Source organism: Palaemon carinicauda, chromosome 33 (genome assembly GCF_036898095.1).
Source record: "Palaemon carinicauda isolate YSFRI2023 chromosome 33, ASM3689809v2, whole genome shotgun sequence".
Lineage (NCBI taxonomy): Eukaryota > Metazoa > Arthropoda > Malacostraca > Decapoda > Palaemonidae > Palaemon > Palaemon carinicauda.
Window position 1 is genome coordinate 69,930,780 of NC_090757.1, and position 20,780 is coordinate 69,951,559.

General features: G+C 35.0%; 1 protein-coding gene across 1 annotated transcript in view; it reads right to left on the reverse strand.

The window, feature by feature from the left end:
• Positions 1–17,404: 17,404 nt before the first annotated feature.
• Positions 17,405–20,780, reverse strand: part of LOC137626235 (trichohyalin-like) — a 3,783-nt gene continuing 407 nt past the window's right edge. Inside the window, exon 1 of the mRNA XM_068357308.1 lies at positions 17,405–20,780. This exon is cut by the window's right edge and continues 407 nt beyond it. Within this exon, the coding sequence (XP_068213409.1) occupies positions 17,405–20,780 (3,376 nt within the window).

A 20,780-nucleotide genomic window follows, 5' to 3' on the forward strand; every position in this document is an offset into this window, starting at 1 on the left:
ACAGGATGTATAATGCAAACCTCGGCAAATTGACATTCTTTCTTAACGTCAACACATTGTCTCCTCGTGTGAAAGTTTGTGACGTCACCGGATGCAGGTGTCTTCCGATTCCGTCACGTGGCTAAATTAAAGCAAGCATACGATATCTGTGATATCGATAATTTATTCAGTTCATATCTAAACTTCACCAGAATTGGTCGTCTGGACCAACACAGTTTCCTCCAGTGATGGAGATGTTTAACTCTGTTGTTTTATAGAATAAAACTTAAAAACTATTAAGATGTATTCAGTTAATCCATTTAAATACATCTAAAAACAACTCATACTCAAATGTGTGCTTAAGACAGTAGCACACCAATATATATATATATATATATATATATATATATATATATATATATATATATATATATATATATATATATATATATATATATATATATATATATATATATATATATATATGTGTGTGTGTGTGTGTGTGTGCGCACATATAATATATATAATATATATATATATATATATATATATATATATATATATATATATATATATATATATATATATATATATATATATATATATGTATATATATATATATATATATATATATATATATATATATATATATATATATATATATATATACATATATATATATATATGTATATATATATATATATATATATATATATATATATATATATATATATATATATATATATATATATATATATATATGTATATATATATATATATATATATATATATATATATATATATATATATGTATATATATATATATATATATATATATATATATATATATATATATATATATATATATATATATATATGTATATATATATATATATATATATATATATATATATATATATATATATATATATATATATATATATAATATATGCGCGCGCACACACACATACATATATATATATATATATATATATATATATATATATATATATATATATATATATATATATATATATATATATATATATATATATATATATTATATATATTATATATATCATATGCGCGCACACACACATACATATATATATATATATATATATATATATATATATATATATATATATATATATATATATATATATATATATATATATATATATATACATAAATATACATATATATACATATATACATATATATAAACATAAATACACCTATACACACCTATATATATATATATATATATATATATATATATATATATATATATATATATATATATATATATATATATATATATATATATATATATATATATATATATATATATATACATTATATACATTATAAATACACATACATATATATACACATATATATATACACACATATATATATAATATATAAATATATATTTACACAGTATATATATATATATATATATATATATATATATATATATATATATACATATATATATATATATATATATATATATATATATATATATATATATGTATATATATATATATATATATATATATATATATATATATATATATATATATATATATATATATATATATACATATACACTTAATATACAGTACATTTAAACATGCCTTGCCTTCAAGATTGTTGAGCAGAGTGAACCAAAATTAAATAAAAATACAATGCCATTATAATTGTATAAACGAAAATCACCTATATCGTGAAAGGTGCATTCAACAAATCATTTCTACTTGCATTCGAGAATCATGACAACACCGGTGCTCTAGTTTAGGGCAACCAGTCCCTCAACCAAAGAGCTGCCTTCGTATATTAATTTTCTAGTATGTATGTCTCAACAGTTAAACACAAAGGAGTTCCAACCTGGCACACATGACACGTTCCATCCCCGCAGCAAAAGACAGGTGATATTAAGCACATCTTTTCCTCCTCTTCCATGTTGATTGGCTCAGATATTTGGGACACCCCTACCGCCCCTTCCATGTTGATTGGCTCAGATTTAAGGGACACCCTTGTCTCCTCTTCCATGCTGATCGGCTCAGATATTTGGGACACCCCTACCGCCTCTTCCATGTTGATCGGTTCAGATTCTTCCACCGACATTTTGTTCACTCGCACTAAAAAAAGATTACTTCAGCTATTACAAGTCAACTTCCTTAGTGGCCTTACGTGCTTTCCTTCCGAGATAGTTGGATCGAATAAGCCTTCTTCCATGGTTCCGCCCCGGGACATCGTCTGTGCTGTACGGGGAACCAAAGACGGGAAACAAGTCAATTACCAGTTTTGGTATTCAATGGTCGTTATTTTAAGATATGCCTATTCTTTAACAGCCGTCGTTTAACTAAACGAGAAAATGAAGAGGAACAACGAAAAGAAGGAAAATATAAATATGAATGTATTTCATAACCAAATGAAAGCTGAAATATGGGAGAATTGCAGAAAAAGCGGCAGTGATTACAATCAGATAAAGAAGTCCACGAGTCAGGACAGGATTTATTTACCAGAAGAGTGTGAAATGTTAATGAGCCTTACAAAATCTCAGTAGGTGAATGTGATGAAGTCATCAACATGGCCGCCATGAATCATAACTTCCAACAAATTTATTCTAGTAGGGGGCTTTTTTGAATGCTGCTGGTAATAAAATGCAGAAAATAATTTTTTCATATAGGTTTTTACTCAGCTTTAATGATTTTTTTTTTCTAAAAAATTCACTCAGACATAGAAAATCGATATTCTCTTTAGCTAAATGTCACGTTCATCGTTGATTTACTCAGAGAAAAATAAATGTATATGAAATAAATATCACATACGAAAAAGGGTGCCCTATTCTATAAGGATTCAAAATATGTCTAACATGATAGGACTCATCTATGAAATATTCGTTATAGCAGATTTTTAGAACAGGATCATTTCATGGATTACAAATAAGCTTTAATTAAAATTCCTATACTGGTCATGCTCGGTGATGATAAAATTTCTTTAAAACTGCTGTATGGGATCACAGTATAGGCTATATACATTCATTTCCCTTTTGCTGCACACACCGTATAGGCTGGCCTATTCTTTACGGATGCTCCTCTGTCCTCATACACCTGACAACACTGAGATTACCAAACAATTCTTCTTCGTCCAATGTAATTGCAATGTAATTGTTCAGTGGCTACTTTCCTCTTGGTAAGGGTAGAAGAGACTCTTTAGCTATGGTAAACAGCCCTTCTAAGAGAAGGACATTCTAAAATCAAACCACTGTTCTCTGGTCTTGGGCAGTTCCATATCCTCTGTACCATGGTCTTGCACTGTTTTGGGTTAGAGTTCTCTTGCTTGAGGGTACTCTTGGGCACATTATCTATCTTATTTCTCTTCCTCCTGTTTTGTTAAAGTTTTTATAGTGTATATAGGAAATATTTGTTTTAATGTTGTTACTGTTCTTAAAATATTTGATTTCCTTAATTCCTTTCCTCACTGGGTTATTTTCCCTGTTGGAGCCCCTGGGCTTATAGCACCCTGCTTTGGTAATTAGTGTTGTAGCTTAGCAAGTAATAATAATAATAATAATAATAATAATAATAATAATAATAATAATAATAATAATAATAATAATAATAATAATAATAATAATAATAATAATAATACTTTCCGGTGATCGTTATTCACAAACGACGTAGAGCCACCCACAATTAAAAGGTTTTTAAGATTATATGGATATACCCTTTGCATTAAAATTGGTTAGGTTAGGTACATAAATAGGATAAGAAAATAACATTGACTTCAAAACACATTATCTGGCTTCTATTGAGAATTAAACATTTCTATTGCAATGCAAGAGATAAGAAAATGCAGATTATCTAATCACCTAGACACAAAATGTTCCCAACCGCCAATTTAGATCTTTAAAGTAACTGACTGCTATAGTCATTATCAAGCACCTGCCCCCAGTTTTTCCTATTATAAAGAGAATTGCAAAAGATGAAAAACTATTTTCGGTTATATGTGAATTTTCCTTATTATGTAAAACAACGAGGTTAACCCTAAATCATGTCCCTTGCAAGATAATAAAAGATTGACTTGGACAGATGCTTCACGCCTTCAGATAAGCAAAGTTCGAACCCTGAACAATTATCGACCTTTTCGGAATGCTCATAGAATTGGCTGTAAATTCCAAAATAGTAACGTAGCAATAAAAGATGTGTGATGGAAGGAATTGAAGGCTTTTATCAAAATTTCAGTCATTTCTGTAGTGAGACACCTAATTATACAGAAACTTGTGCCATGTGGGATAACTTGGAAAGAAATCCCGTGTACAGGACGTACGGTGAGTGAACGTAGATTCGCCCTGTTGGTGCGCCTATATACTGTACAAGACGGGGATTCTCAAGAAGGGTTTACCGCACACTCAATAGTACACCAAAGGTTTGCCATTATTTTCTGTCAGCGGGATGGATATCTCAGGTACATTTGTAGACCGTATGTACAGTACACACTGAAACTTATTTTAATTTTTTTTTTACCTTTTTTTTTTCTTTTACCAGAGTGATTTATAGAAGAGATATTAGACATAAAAGTCACTAAATTTCCGCTGGTGCCTGATTGCTTAGGTTTTACTGGGCACATAATTGGTCAAAATTCTCCAAATTACATGAAACTAGTATTCAAATATCTGCCAAAGGCATTCCATTAACTACTATATAATATCTATGAACAAATGATTTTTTCATGATAATCCACAGATCATTATTTGAGAAGCCTCGTGTAACAATCTACTCCCTCGTATTATACGCTATCGGTTTAAGATAATTGGGTTTTTAACTGTGAAATGTCTTTTTATCTTATAGGTTACAGAATATATAATTTAGAAAGCTGTTGATCTGAACTTTTCCGAAAGTCACATATGAAGGTATTTTGAAGTAGATTTGATCCTGTAACTAGCGGAAAAAGATAGCTAATCTCACAGCATTTGCACCAGCATAAAGCACTGCCGGCACTGCTACAATCTTGACGGAATTGTTAAGCACTAACCCAAGTACAAGAGTATATTTGCAGGGCCTAAAGACCTCACATGTGTTTTGTTGGCCTTAAATGGCCACACATAAACCTTTCGTTAACCGACAAATGATGAATAACTCGTCAAAATTGCTACCGTGACTGACAGTGCCAACATAACCAGCGTAAACTTAGTTTTCTAATAGGAAAAGAGTATTTTAATCCTACGTAAGACTAAAACCTCACATTGAATATTTTGGAAACTCCGAAGAATCATGCTAAGGCAAATTTGGGCTTTAAGCTGTATGAAGTCCACTTCTTTTTATTCTTTGTAAGAATTTTTTTTATTTGGAGACAGTCAATCACATACATATTCTAAGGGGCAGTGCAAAATAATCTTTATTTTCTAGAGGGTAATCATATTTTAAGGGAATATTCAAAAGTTATATTAGAGTTTAAACATTGAAATTCAACATGCTTATGCTTTGATGGGTATATCTGTAATTTAAGAGATAAATCATTACAATTTCTTTTTTCTTTTTTTTTACAGCATCAGAAATTTTCATCATCTATTATGAATGGACAGAAGAACTAAGAGTGTCATTTAAATTGCCAGCACAATATCCAGACTTTTATAAGGTAATTTATTTTTCTGTACTTTACGCATTGAATATCTGCTATAAACAAAGCAAGTGGCCCTACTTGAAATATCAAACATTTTAAAGGAAGCCACACTATATAACTGTATTTAGTAACCATTTATCAAATGGGGGTATGGACCACACATTTTTGCTTTAGCAAAGTAGCATATGCTATTTATTATATTCTAATTATGTATGTAATTATTTGTGAAAAAATTATATATATAAATTTTCATGCATCTTTTTAATTTTCAAAGAGGTTTGACAATTGATTCATTTGAATCATGGATGATGAAGAAGATATAATTCAGCTACCCAGTCAAACTAAAAGATTAAACACCACATATTGGGTTCAAGGCTTAATATGTCAAAAAAAAAAAGAAAAAAAAAGAAAAAAAAATGATAAAAAACGCCTCTGTTTAGGGACTCAATTACTGCATCAGCAAAGCTTCGTCTTGATGTTTACAACCGGGATAAGAATGATCTCGAAAACTTTAATGAAAAAAAAAAAATGTATTGTGGCATGGTCCCTGCCATCACACATGCTATTTAAAAATATGTTACACATAACATAAACACATCACAGTCCAACACAGCATCTGGAAGTGACATACCACCTGAACAAAAATCCAGTCTCTCGTTTAAATTCACAGAAATTAAATTGGGAACTTTGTCTCTTTTGTCAGAAGGTAACACATAAGAAGTGTAAGAAAACTGTAAAAATAAGTACATTTGATGCTTATGAAGCAATAATCAATGCAGCTAAATTCAAAGGTGATGAAAATATGCTAAAAACTTAGATGGTACTGATTTTATTACTGACGAGGCCGTATGCCATAGTTCCTGCATAGCCAGCTATATAAATAAAAGAAACCTTCAATTTCAAAGCATAGATGAATCTTCTGATAAGAATAAGCTATATAGTGAAGCGTATAAGGTGCTATGATAGAGGTACAACCCCACACTGAGGCTTATACCATGACACAACTATTGAATTGGTACCAAGAAATCCGAAAAGAAAGAGGGGTTGTGGGTGGCAGCAGAGAGCTACTCTAGACATAAATTAAAACGCCGTACTAAGCTTCATTTCAAGGATACTATTGTGTTTCATATGCATGATAATCTTACTAAACCTGAACTTCTTTACTTAAGTTATATTTCAATTCAGGATGTCATAAATTCTACAATTAAGTATTCATCTGCTCCATATGCTCATATGGATCCAGTGTCCACATCAAATGTGAGAGATTCAGAAAAAAAATTATTTTGTAACATACTGGTAAAATGATTCAAACAGAGATTAAAACATGTAAGGCTTTTTCCATCTGCTTCTGTCCCACACTTCATCACCGGTTAATCCCTTTGTTCGAAGGTCATCCTTGATACAGTCCATCCACCTTCGCTTAGGTCTCCTTCTCCTTCTCCTTCCCTCTACCTCAATTTCCCTTTTTTTTTTTTTTCATTTTTCTCCCTTTTTTCTATTTCATATTTACCTTCATGAAATATTGTTCAGAGAGCAAATCATAATAAAAGAAGTCAGACTTGTTTGTTCTGCATTTGTTCACCTAACAAAGAAACAGTACAAGTGAATCTTTATCAAGGAACAAAGCATACTAGAACAAGTCAGACTTCTTCCATCTGCTGAGTCCATCTTGTAGAATACCCCCTGGGTATCTAGAATAGAATGGGAACAGACGCCATCTTGTTTCTTCCCTGCTGCCATCTTCTTCTTCTTCTTCTTCTTCTTCTTCTTCTTCTTCTTCTTCTATGTACCTTCAGGGAATTGTGTTCATAGACCACATTATAATAAAAGAAGTCACACTTGTTTGTTCTGCATTTGTTCACCTGGCAAAGAAACAGTACAAGTGAATCTTTATCAAGGAACAAAGCATACTAGAACAAGCCAGACTTCTTCCATCTGCTGAGTCCATCTTGTAGAATACCCCCTGGGTATCTAGAATAGACTGGGAACAGACGCCATCTTGTTTCTTCCCTGCTGCCATCTTCTTCTTCTTCTTCTTCTTCTTCTTCTTCTTCTTCTTCTTCTATGTATCTTCAGGGAATTGTGTTCATAGAGCACATTATAATAAAAGAAGTCAGACTTGTTTGTTCTGCATTTGTTCACCTGACAAAGAAACGGTACAAGTGAATCTTCATCAAGGAACAAAGCATACTGGAACAAGTCAGACTTCTTCCATCTGCTGAGTCCATCTTGTAGAATATCCTATAGGTATCTAGAATAGATTGGGGACAGCTGCCATCCTGTTTTTTCCCTGCGGCCATCTTCTTCTTCTTCTTCTTCTTCTTCTTCTTCTTCTTCTTCTATGTACCTTCAGGGAATCTTGTTCATAGAGCACAGCATAATAAAAGAAGTCACACTTGTTTGTTCTGCATTTGTTCACCTGACAAAGAAACAGTACAGGTGAATCTTTATCAAGGAACAAAGCATACTAGAACAAGTCAGACTTCTTCCATCTGCTGAGTCCATCTTGCAGAATATCATTTAGGTTTCTAGAATAGACTGGGCACAGACGCCATCCTGTTTTTTCCCTGCAGCCATCTTCTCTTTTTGGATATTTTAGTTTTTATATATAATTTCTTCTTTGGTATATAGTGTTTTTCTATCTACCTTCAGGTAGTATTGTTCAGAGGGCACAGCATAATAAAAGAAGTCAGACTTGTTTGTTCTGCATTTGTTCACCTGACAAAGAAACAGTACAGTTGAATCTTTATCAAGGAACAAAGCATACTAGAACAAGTCAGACTTCTTCCATCTGCTGAGTCCATCTTGTAGAATATCCTTTAGGTATCTAGAATAGATTGGGAACAGCCGCCATCTTGTTTTTTTCTGGTGCCATATTCTTTTGGGGGATTTTTTAGTTTTTATTTATAGTTTTTTACATATATTTTCTATTTCTATGTACATTCAGGGAATCTTGTTCATAGAGCACAGCATGATAAAAGAAGACAGACTTGTTTTTTCTGCATTTGTTCACCTGACTAAGAAACAGTACAAGAACAAGTCAGACTTCTTGCATCTGCTGAGTCCATTTTGTAGAATACCCCTTAGGTATCTAGAATAGACTGGGAACCGACGCCATCTTGTTTTTTCTGGTGCCATATTCTTTTTTTTTTGGGGGGGGGGATTTTTTAGTTTTAATATATATATTTTTTTATATATATTTTTTATTTCTATGTACCTTCAGGGAATCTTGTTCATAGAGCACAGCATAATAAAAGAAGTCAGACTTGTTTGTTCTACATTTGTTCACCTGATAAAGAAACAGTACAGGTGAATCTTTATCAAGGAACAAAGCATACTAGAACAAGCCAGACTTCTTCCATCTGCTGAGTCCATCTTGCAGAATATCCTTCAGGTATCTAGAATAGATTGGGAACAGCCGCCATCCTGTTTTTTCCCTGCTGCCATCATCTTCTTCTTCTTCTTTTTCTTCTTCTTCTTCTTCTTCTTCTTCTTCTATGTACCTTCAGGGAATCTTGTTCATAGAGCACAGCATAATAAAAGAAGTCAGACTTGTTTGTTCTACATTTGTTCACCTGATAAAGAAACAGTACAGGTGAATCTTTATCAAGGAACAAAGCATATCAGAACAAGTCAGACTTCTACCATCTGCTGAGTCCATCTTGCAGAATATACTTTAGGTATCTAGAATAGATTGGGAACAGCCGCCATCCTTGTTTTTTCCCTGCTGCCATCTTCTTCTTCTTCTTCTTCTTCTTCTTCTTCTTCTTCTATATACCTTCAGGGAATCTTGTTCATGGAGCACAGCATAATAAAAGGAGTCAGACTTGTTTGTTCTACATTTGTTTACTTGATAAGGAAACAGTACAAGTGAATCTTTATCAAGGAACAAAGCATACTAGAACAAGTCAGACTTGTTCCATCTGCTGAGTCCATCTTGTAGAATATCCTTTAGGTATCTAGAATAGATTGGGAACAGCCGCCATCCTGTTTTTTCCTTGCCTTCTTCTTCTTCTTCTTCTTCTTCTTCTTCTTCTATGTACCTTCAGGGAATCTTGTTCATGGAGCACAGCATAATAAAAGAAGTCACACTTGTTTGTTCTACATTTGTTCACTTGATAAAGAAACACTACAAGTGAATCTTTATCAAGGAACAAAGCATACTAGAACAAGTCAGACTTCTTCCATCTGCTGAGTCCATTTTGTAGAACATCCTTTAGGTATCTAGAATAGATATGGAACAGCCGCCATCCTGTTTTTTTCCCTGCTGCCATCATCTTCTTCTTCTTCTTCTTCTTCTTCTTCTTCTTCTATGTACCTTCAGGGAATCCTGTTCATGGAGCACAGCATAATAAAAGAAGTCAGACTTGTTTGTTCTACATTTGTTCACTTGATAAAGAAACAGTACAAGTGAATTTTTATCAAGGAACAAAGCATATTAGAACAAGTCAGACTTCTACCATCTGCTGAGTCCATCTTGTGGAATATCCTTTAGGTATCTAGAATAGATATGGAACAGCCACCATCCATTTTTTTCCCTGCTGCCATCTTTTTTTGGATATTTTAGTTTTTATATATAATTTCTTCTTTGGTATATAGTCTTTTTCTATCTACCTTCAGGGAATACAGTTCAGAGGGCACAGCATAATAAAAGAAGTCAGACTTGTTTGTTCTACATTTGTTCACCTGATGAAGAAACAGTACAGGTGAATCTTTATCAAGGAACAAAGTATACTAGAACAAGTCAGACTTCTTCCATCTGCTGAGTCCATCTTGCAGAATATCCTTTAAGTATCTAGAATAGATTGGGAACAGCCGCCATCCTGTTTTTTCCCTGCTGCTATTTTCTTCTTCTTCTTCTTCTTCTTCTTCTTCTTCTTCTTCTTCTTCTTCTTCTTCTTCTTCTATGTACCTTCAGGGAAATTTGTTCATAGAGCACAGCATAATAAAAGAAGTCACACTTGTTTGTTCTACATTTGTTCACCTGATAAAGAAACAGTATAGGTGAATCTTTATCAAGGAACAAAGCATACTAGAACAAGTCAAACTTCTTCCATCTGCTGAGTCCATCTTGCAGAATATTTTTTAGGTATCTAGAATAGATTGGGAACAGCCACCATCCTGTTTTTTCCCTGCTGCCATCTTCTTCTTCTTCTTCATCTTCTTCTTCTTTTTCTTCTTCTTCTTCTTCTTCTTTTTCTTCTTCTATGTAGCCTACCTTCAGGGAATCTTGTTCATAGAGCACAGCATAATAAAAAAAGTCAGACTTGTTTGTTCTGCATTTGTTCACCTGATAAAGAAACAGTACAGGTGAATGTTTATCAATTAACGAAGCATACCAGAACAAGTCAGACTTCTTCCATTTGCTGAGTCCATCTTGCAGAATATCCTTCAGGTATCTAGAGTAGATTAGGAACAGCCCCCATCCTGTTTTTTCCCTGCTGCCATCTTCTTCTTCTTCATCTTCTTCTTCTTTTTTTTCTTCTTCTTCTTCTTCTTCTTCTTCTTCTTCTTCTTCTTCTTCTTCTTCTTCTATGTTCCTTCAGGGAATCTTGTTCATAGAGCACAGCATAATAAAAGAAGTCAGACTTGTTTGTTCTACATTTGTTCACCTGATAAAGAAACAAAACAGGGGAATCTTTATCAAGGAACAAAGCATACTAGAACAAGTCAAACTTCTTCCATCTGCTGAGTCCATCTTGCAGAATATTCTTTAGGTATCTAGAATAGATATGGAACCGCCGCCATCCTGTTTTTTCCCTGCTGCCATCTTCTTCTTCTTCTTCTTCTACTTCTTCTTCTATGTACCTTCAGGGAATCTTGTTCATGGAGCACAGCATAATAAAAGAAGTCAGACTTGTTTGTTCTGCATTTGTTCACCTGATAAAGAAACAGTACAGGTGAATCTTTATCAAGGAACAAAACATACTAGAACAAGTCAGACTTCTTCCATCTGCTGAGTCCATCTTGCAGAATATTCTTTAGGTATCTAGAATAGATTGGGAACAGATGCCATCCTGTTTTTTCCCTACTGCCATCTTCTTATTGTTGTTCTTCTTCATCTTCTTCTATGTACCTTCAGGGAATCTTGTTCATAAAACACAGCATAATAAAAGAAGTCAGACTTGTTTGTTCTACATTTGCTCACCTGATAAAAAAACAGTACAAGTGAATATTTATCAAGGAACAAAGCATACCAGAACAAGTCAGACTTATTCCATCTGCTGAGTCCATCTTGCAGAATATCCTATAGGTATCTAGAATAGATTGGGAACAGCCGCCATCCTGTTTTTTCCCTGCTGACATCTTCTTCTTCTTCTTCTTCTTCTTCCCCTTCTTCTTCTTCTTCTTCTTCTTCTTCTTCTATGTACCTTCAGGGAATCTTGTTCATAGAGCACAGCATAATAAAAGAAGTCAGACTTGTTTGTTCTACATTTGTTCACCTGATAAAGAAACAGTACAAGTGAATCTTTATCAAGGATCAAAGCATACCAGAACAAGTCAGACTTCTTCCATCTGCTGAGTCCATCTTGTAGAATATCCTTTAGGTATCTAGAATAGACTGGGAACAGCCGCCATCCTGGTTTTTCCCTGCTGCCATCTTCTTCTTCTTCTTCTTCTTCTTCTTCTATGTACCTTCAGGGAATCTTGTTCATAGAGCACAGCATAATATAAGAAGTCAGACTTGTTTGTTCTATATTTGTTAACCGGATAAAGAAACAGTACAAGTGAATCTTTATCAAGGATCAAAGCATACCAGAACAAGTCAGACTTCTTCCATCTGCTGAGTCCATCTTGTAGAATATCCTTTAGGTATCTAGAATAGATTGGGAACAGCCGCCATCCTGTTTTTTCCCTGCTGCCATCATCTTCTTCTTCTTCTTCTCCTTCTTCTTTTTCTATATACATTCAGGGAATCTTGTTCATAGAGCACAGCATAATAAAAGAAGTCAGACTTGTTTGTTCTACATTTGTTCACCTGATAAAGAAACAGTACATGTGAATCTTTATCAAGTAACAAAGCCTACTAGAACAAGTCAGACTTCTTCCCTCTGCTGAGTCCATCTTGCAGAATATCCTTTAGGTATCTAGAATAGATTGGGAACAGCCGCTATCCTGTTTTTTCCCTGCTGCCATCGTCTTCTTCTTCTTCTTCTCCTTCTTCTTTTTCTATGTACATTCAGGGAATCTTGTTCATAGAGCACAGCATAATAAAAGAAGTCAGACTTGTTTGTTCTACATTTGTTCACCTTATAAAGAAACAGTACATGTGAATCTTTATCAAGGAACAAAGCATACTAGAACAAGTCAGACTTCTTCCATCTGCTGAGTCTATCTTGTAGAATATCCTTTAGATATCTAGAATAGACTGGGAACAGACGCCATCTTGTTTTTTCCCTGCTGCCATCTTCTCTTTTTGGATATTTTAGTTTTTATATATAATTTTTTCTTTGGTATATAGTCTCTTTCTATCTACCTCCAGGGAATATTGTTCACAAGGCACAGCATATTAAAAGAAGTCAGACTTGTTTGTTCTGCATTTTTTCACCTGATAAAGAAACAGTACAGGTGAATCTTTATCAAGGAATAAAGCATACTAGAACAAGTCAGACTTCTTCCATCTGCTGAGTCCATCTTGCAGAATATCCTTTAGGTATCTAGAATAGATTGGGAACAGCCGCCATCCTGTTTTTTCCCTGCTGCCATCTTCTTCTTCTTATTCTTCTTCTTCATCTTCTTCTTCTTCCATGTGCCTTCAGGGAATATTGTTCATAGAGCACAGCATAATAAAAGAAGTCAGACTTGTTTGTTCTACATTTGTTCACCTGATGAAGAAACAGTACAAGTGAATCTTTATCAAGGAACAAAGCATACTAGAACAAGTCAGACTTCTTCCATCTGCTGAGTCCATCTTGTAGAATATCCTATAGGTATCTAGAATAGATTGGGAACAGCCGCCATCCTGTTTTTTCCATGCTGACATCTTCTTCTTCTTCTTCTTCTTCTTCTTCTTCTTCTACTTCTTCTTCTATGTACCTTCAGGGAATCTTGTTCATAGAGCACAGCATAATGAAAGAAGTCAGACTTGTTTGTTCTAAATTTGTTCACCTGATAAAGAAACAGTACAAGTGAATCTTTATCAAGGAACAAAGCATACTAGAACAAGTCAGACTTCTTCCATCTGCTGAGTCCATCTTGCAGAATATCCTTTAGGTATCTAGAATAGATTGGGAACAGCCGCCATTCAGTTTTTTCCCTGCTGCCATCTTCTTCTTCTTCTTCTTCTTCTTCTTCTTCTTATTCTTCTTCTTCTTCTTCTTCTTCTATGTACCTTCAGGGAATCTTGTTCATAGAGCACAGCATAATGAAAGAAGTCAGACTTGTTTGTTCTAAATTTGTTCACCTGATAAAGAAACAGTACAAGTGAATCTTTATCAAGGAACAAAGCATACTAGAACAAGTCAGACTTCTTCCATCTGAAGAGTCCATCATGCAGAATATCCTTTAAGTATCTAGAATAGATTGGGAACCGCCGCCATCCTGTTTTTTCCCTGCTGCCATCTTCTTCTTTTTCTTCTTCTTCTTCTTCTTCTTCTTCTATGTACCTTCAAGGAATCTTGTTCATAGAGCACAGCATAATAAAAGAAGTCAGACATGTTTGTTCTACATTTGTTCACCTGATAAAGAAACAGTACAAGTGAATCTTTATTAAGGAACAAAGCATACTAGAACAAGTCAGACTTCTTCCATCTGCTGAGTCCATCTTGCAGAATATCATTTAGGTTTCTAGAATAGATTGGGAACAGCCGTCATCCTGGTTTTTCCCTGCTGCCATCTTCTTCTTCTTCTTCTTCTTCTTCTTTTTCTTCTATGTACCTTCAGGGAATCTTGTTCATAGAGCACAGCATAATAAAAGAAGTCAGACTTGTTTGTTCTACATTTGTTCACCTGATAAGGAAACAGTACAGGTGAATCTTTATCAAGGAACAAAGCATACTAGAATTAGTCAGACTTCTTCCATCTGCTGAGTCCATCTTGCAGAATATCCTTTAGGTATCTAGAATAGATTGGGAACAGCCGCCATTCTGTTTTTTCCCTGCTGCATCTTCTTCTTCTTCTTCTTCTTCTTCTTCTTCTATGTACCTTCAGGGAATCCTGTTCATAGAGCACAACATAATAAAAGAAGTCAGACTTGTTTGTTCCACAGTTGTTCACCTGATAAAGAAATAGTACAAGTGAATCTTTATCAAGAAACAAAGCATACTAGCACAAGTCAGACTTCTCCCATCTGCTGAGTCCATCTTGTAGAATATCCTTTAGGTATCTAGAATAGATTGGGAACAGCCGCCATCCCGTTTTTTCCCTGCTGACATTTTCTTCTTCTTCTTCTTATTCTTCTTCTTCTTCTTCTTCTTCTTCTTCTTCTATGTACCTTCAGGGAATCTTGTTCATAGAGCACAGCATAATAAAAGAAGTCAGACTTGTTTGTTCTACATTTGTTCACCTGATAAAGAAACAGTACAAGTGAATTTTTATCGAGGAACAAAGCATACCAGAACAAGTCAGACTTCTTCCATCTGCTGAGTCCATCTTGTAGAATATCCTTTAGGTATCTAGAATAGACTGGGAACAGCCACCATCCTGGTTTTTCCCTGCTGCCATCTTCTTCTTCTTCTTCTTCTTCTTCTTCTTCTTCTTCTTCTTCTATGTACCTTCAGGGAATCTTGTTCATAGAGCACAGCATAATATAAGAAGTCAGACTTGTTTGTTCTACATTTGTTCACCGGATAAAGAAACAGTACAAGTGAATCTTTATCAAGGAACAAAGCGTACTAGAACAAGTCAGACTTCTTCCATCTGCTGAGTCCATCTTGTAGAATATCCTTTAGGTATCTGGAATATATTGGGAACAGCCGCCATCCTGTTTTTTCCCGGCTGCCATCTTCTTCTTCTTCTTTTTCTTCTTCTTCTTCTTCTATGTACCTTCAGGAAATCTTGTTCATAGAGCACAGCATAATAAATGAAGTCAGACTTGTTTGTTCTACATTTGTTCACCTGATAAAGAAACAGTACAAGTGAATCTTTATCAAGGAACAAAGCATACTAGAACAAGTCAGACTTCTTCCCTCTGCTGAGTCCATCTTGCAGAATATCCTTTAGGTATCTAGAATAGATTGGGAACAGCCGCCATCCTGTTTTTTCCCTGCTTCCATCGTCTTCTTCTTCTTCTTCTCCTTCTTGTTTTTCTATGTACATTCAGGGAATCTTGTTCATAGAGCACAGCATAATAAAAGAAGTCAGACTTGTTTGTTCTGCATTTGTTCACCTGATAAAGAAACAGTACATGTGAATCTTTATCAAGGAACAAAGCATACTAGAACAAGTCAGACTTCTTGCATCTGCTGAGTCTATCTTGTAGAATATCCTTTAGATATCTAGAATAGACTGGGAACAGACGCCATCTTGTTTTTTCCCTGCTGCCATCTTCTCTTTTTGGATATTTTAGTTTTTATATATAATTTTTTCTTTGGTATATAGTCTTTTTCAATCTACCTTCAGGGAATATTGTTCACAGGGCATAACATATTAAAAGAAGTCAGACTTGTTTGTTCTGCATTTGTTCACCTGATAAAGAAACAGTACAGGTGAATCTTTATCAAGGAATAAAGCATACTAGAACAAGTCAGACTTCTTCCATCTGCTGAGTCCATCTTGCAGAATATCCTTTAGGTATCTAGAATAGATTGGGAACAGCCGCCATCCTGTTTTTTCCCTGCTGCCATCTTCTTCTTCTTCTTCTTCTTCCATGTACCTTCAGGGAATATTGTTCATAGAGCACAGCATAATAAAAGAAGTCAGACTTGTTTGTTCTGCATTTGTTCACCTGACAAAGAAACAGTACAAGTGAATCTTTATCAAGGAACAAAGCATACTAGAACAAGTCAGACTTCTTCCATCTGCTGAGTCCATCTTGTAGAATATCCTATAGGTATCTAGAATAGATTGGGAACAGCCGCCATCCTGTTTTTTTCCTGCTGCCATCTTCTTCTTCTTCTTCTTCTTCTTCTTCTTCTTCTTCTTCTTCTTCTTCTTCTTCTACTTCTTCTTCTATGTACCTTCAGGGAATCTCGTTCATAGAGCACAGCATAATAAATGAAGTCAGACTTGTTTGTTCTACATTTGTTCACCTGATAAAGAAACAGTACAAGTGAATCTTTATCAAGGAACAAAGCATACTAGAACAAGTCAGACTTCTTCCATCTGCTGAGTCCATCTTGCAGAATATCCTTTAGGTATCTAGAATAGATTGGGAACAGCCGCCATTCAGTTTTTTCCCTGCTTCCATCTTCTTCTTCTTCTTCTTCTTCTTCTTCTTCTTCTTCTTCTTCTTCTTCTTCTTCTTCTATGTACCTTCAGGGAATCTTGTTCATAGAGCACAGCATAATAAAAGAAGTCAGAATTGTTTGTTCTACATTTTTTCACCTGATAAAGAAACAGTACAAGTGAATCTTTATCAAGGAACAAAGCATACTAGAACAAGTCAGACTTCTTCCATCTGCTGAGTCCATCTTGTGGAATATCCTATAGGTATCTAGAATAGATTGGGAACAGCCGCCATCCTTTTTTTTCCCTGCTGCATCTTCTTCTTTTTCTTCTTCTTCTTCTTCTTCTCTTGGAATTTTTTATTTTTTTTTTATGTTTTTTTTTTTTTATATATTTTTTGGGGATTTTTTTAGTATCTATATTTCTTTTGGATTTTTGTTTTCCAAGTTTTTCCATTCACTTTTTAGTCGTCGCTATTGACTTCCTCTTTCAACTGATTCATCAAATCTGCCAATTCCATAACTACCTCATGAGTATCACCAATCTGTCCAGTCTTTGCCAAAAGTGTCTGCTTTAGACTTTTCATTTCCTTTTTCAGACTATGCACTTCACTTTCTGTCTCTTTTCTTATTCTTCTTTCCTCTATTAGCTCTTTATCAAGCCTTTTGCTCTCTTCCTCTCTCCTTAGAAGTTCTCTCTTTTGAAGTTTCACTATATCATCAATTTCCCTCCTAAGATCACCTTTTTGTTTCGCTCCCATTACATTTACCCTCCTAATTTCTGCATAATCATCACCTTTAGTAGCAGAATCTCCATCTGTTCTTAGGCTATTTGCTTCTTGGTATTCTTTAAGTTCCTTTTCAATGTTGTCACTTTTCCAGACGTTTTCATTTTGTTCTGATAATTCCTTTTCTATTATTTGTGTTATCCTTGCCAAAGACATGTTCTTGGCATTCCTATTAAGATTTTCTCTAAAGTCTTGAGATTGTCCACGAAGTTGGCCTTCTTCCTTTATGTTTTTTCGTATGATATTTTCAAAATATTCGATACGCCTCTTCACGATGCCTTCTTCTATTTCCTCCAAGTTAACCTTGTGTTTCTTTCCTGTTTTCTCCTCTTTCAAAGCCTCTTGTCTTACTTCAACAGGCACATACACTTTGTCTATATTTTCGTGGGAGATTTCATCCTGTGCAATTTTTCTAATCCTTCTTAAGGCCACTTCTTTTGCTTCCCTCCTAAGATGCTTTCTCTCGTCCTGAGGTTTTCCTTCAAGATCACCTTTTTGTTTCTCTCCAATTACATTTACCCTCCTAATTTCTGCATAATCATCACCTTTAGTAGCAGAATCTCCATCTGTTCTTAGGCTATTTGCTTTTTGGTATTGTTTAAGTTCCTTTTCAATGTTGTCACTTTTCCAGACATTTTCATTTTGTTCTGACAATTCCTTTTCTATTATTTGTGTTATCCTTGCCAAAGACATGTTCTTGGCATTCCTATTAAGATTTTCTCTAAAGTCTTGAGACTGTCCACGAAGTTGGCCTTCTTCCTTTATGTTTTTTCGTATGATATTTTCAAAATATTCGATACGCCTCTTCACGATGCCTTCTTCTATTTCCTCCAAGTTAACCTTGTGTTTCTTTCCTGTTTTCTCCTCTTTCAAAGCCTCTTGTCTTACTTCAACAGGCACATACACTTTGTCTATATTTTCGTGGGAGATTTCATCCTGTGCAATTTTTCTAATCCTTCTTAAGGCCACTTCTTTTGCTTCCCTCCTAAGATGCTTTCTCTCGTCCTGAGGTTTTCCTTCAAGATCACCTTTTTGTTTCTCTCCAATTACATTTACCCTCTTAATTTCTGCATAATCATCACCTTCAGTAGCAGAATCTCCATCTGTTCTTAGGCTATTTGCTTTTTGGTATTCTTTAAGTTCCTTTTCAATATTGTCACTTTTCCAGACATTTTCATTTTGTTCTGACAATTCCTTTTCTATTATTTGTGTTATCCTTGCCAAAGACATGTTCTTGGCATTCCTATTAAGATTTTCTCTAAAGTCTTGAGATTGTCCACGAAGTTGGCCTTCTTCCTTTATGTTTTTTCGTATGATATTTTCAAAATATTCGATACGCCTCTTCACGATGCCTTCTTCTATTTCCTCCAAGTTAACCTTGTGTTTCTTTCCTGTTTTCTCCTCTTTCAAAGCCTCTTGTCTTACTTCAACAGGCACATACACTTTGTCTATATTTTCGTGGGAGATTTCATCCTGTGCAATTTTTCTAATCCTTCTTAAGGCCACTTCTTTTGCTTCCCTCCTAAGATGCTTTCTCTCGTCCTGAGGTTTTCCTTCAAGATCACCTTTTTGTTTCTCTCCAATTACAGTTACCCTCCTAATTTCTGCATAATCATCACCTTTAGTAGCAGAATCTCCATCTGTTCTTAGGCTATTTGCTTTTTGGTATTCTTTAAGTTCCTTTTCAATGTTGTCACTTTTCCAGACATTTTCATTCTGTTCTGACAATTCCTTTTCTATTATTTGTGTTATCCTTGCCAAAGACATGTTCTTGGCATTCCTATTAAGATTTTCTCTAAAGTCTTGAGATTGTCCACGAAGTTGGCCTTCTTCCTTTAAGTTTTTTCGTATGATATTTTCAAAATATTCGATACGCCTCTTCACGATGCCTTCTTCTATTTCCTCCAAGTTAACCTTGTGTTTCTTTCCTGTTTTCTCCTCTTTCAAAGCCTCTTGCCTTTCTTCAACAGGCACATAAACTTTGTCTATATTTTCGTGGGAGATCTCATCCTGTGCAATTTTTCTAATCCTTCTTAAGGCCACTTCTTTTGCTTCCCTCCTAAGATGCTTTCTCTCGTCCTGAGGTTTTCCTTCAAGATCACCTTTTTGTTTATCTTCGAAACCCTGTGTGCTGAGCTTATCTTCTTCTCTCTGTAGTTGAGACTCCCTTAGTCTACTCACTTCCTTCCTCGGAGAATCGTTTTCTTCCTGGACTTCCTGAAATTTCCTCTCCGGGGATAGTTTATTGTTCCTCAGTTCATCGTTCTTGCGTTTGTCTTGGTCAGCTTTCTTCCTGAAAGACGCCAGCTCTTGGTCCCCCTGAAGAAGGTCGTCATCTAGATTTGACATTTGGTCATTTATCTCCCCGAGCTTTTGTTGGTAAGCATAAACCTCCTTTACGAGGTCATTTTGCTGATAATCCTTTCTTCCCTCCTCTTCATCATCATTGCTATTTGAGGTGGAATTTTCCAGTGACGATATTTCTTTCTGATCTGCCACGCACTCCACCCACTCTTCCATTTCGCTGATGGAGCAATTGTCAAATTCCTTGTTTAACGGGATGAGCAGAGTGTCCATGGAGCAACCACTTTCGTTTCCATAGCAACCTGCAAACCAGTCTAGAAGTTTCCTGAAGGGGGATCTCACCGTAAGCACCCCATTAGAAACTAAAAACCCGATGGTGAGAGCCATGCTTAGGGCATCTGTCTGTGGGGTGCCTCCCTCCCCCGTAAGGATCTTAGACGCGAAACACTTACAGTATTTGGTGTTCGTACCCGAACTCTGGCTGGTCTGAACTATGGGTCTTTGGAAAGGGTTGGCACCGATCTCCCTCATGAGATCAAAGTCCATCACACTTACCTTTGGAGCTCGTCCTACGGTAGCTAAATCGATCATAACGTTTTCCGGGTGGACGTAATTGTAGCAGTAACCTTCGGCATGGAAATCCTGCAGGATTCCAACCAGTGCTATCAAGACACGAAGTACCTGCTCCTTGGTCGGTCGCTCGATCCTTGCCCAGTCCCACAGGGTCATTTGGTGACGTGACACGATG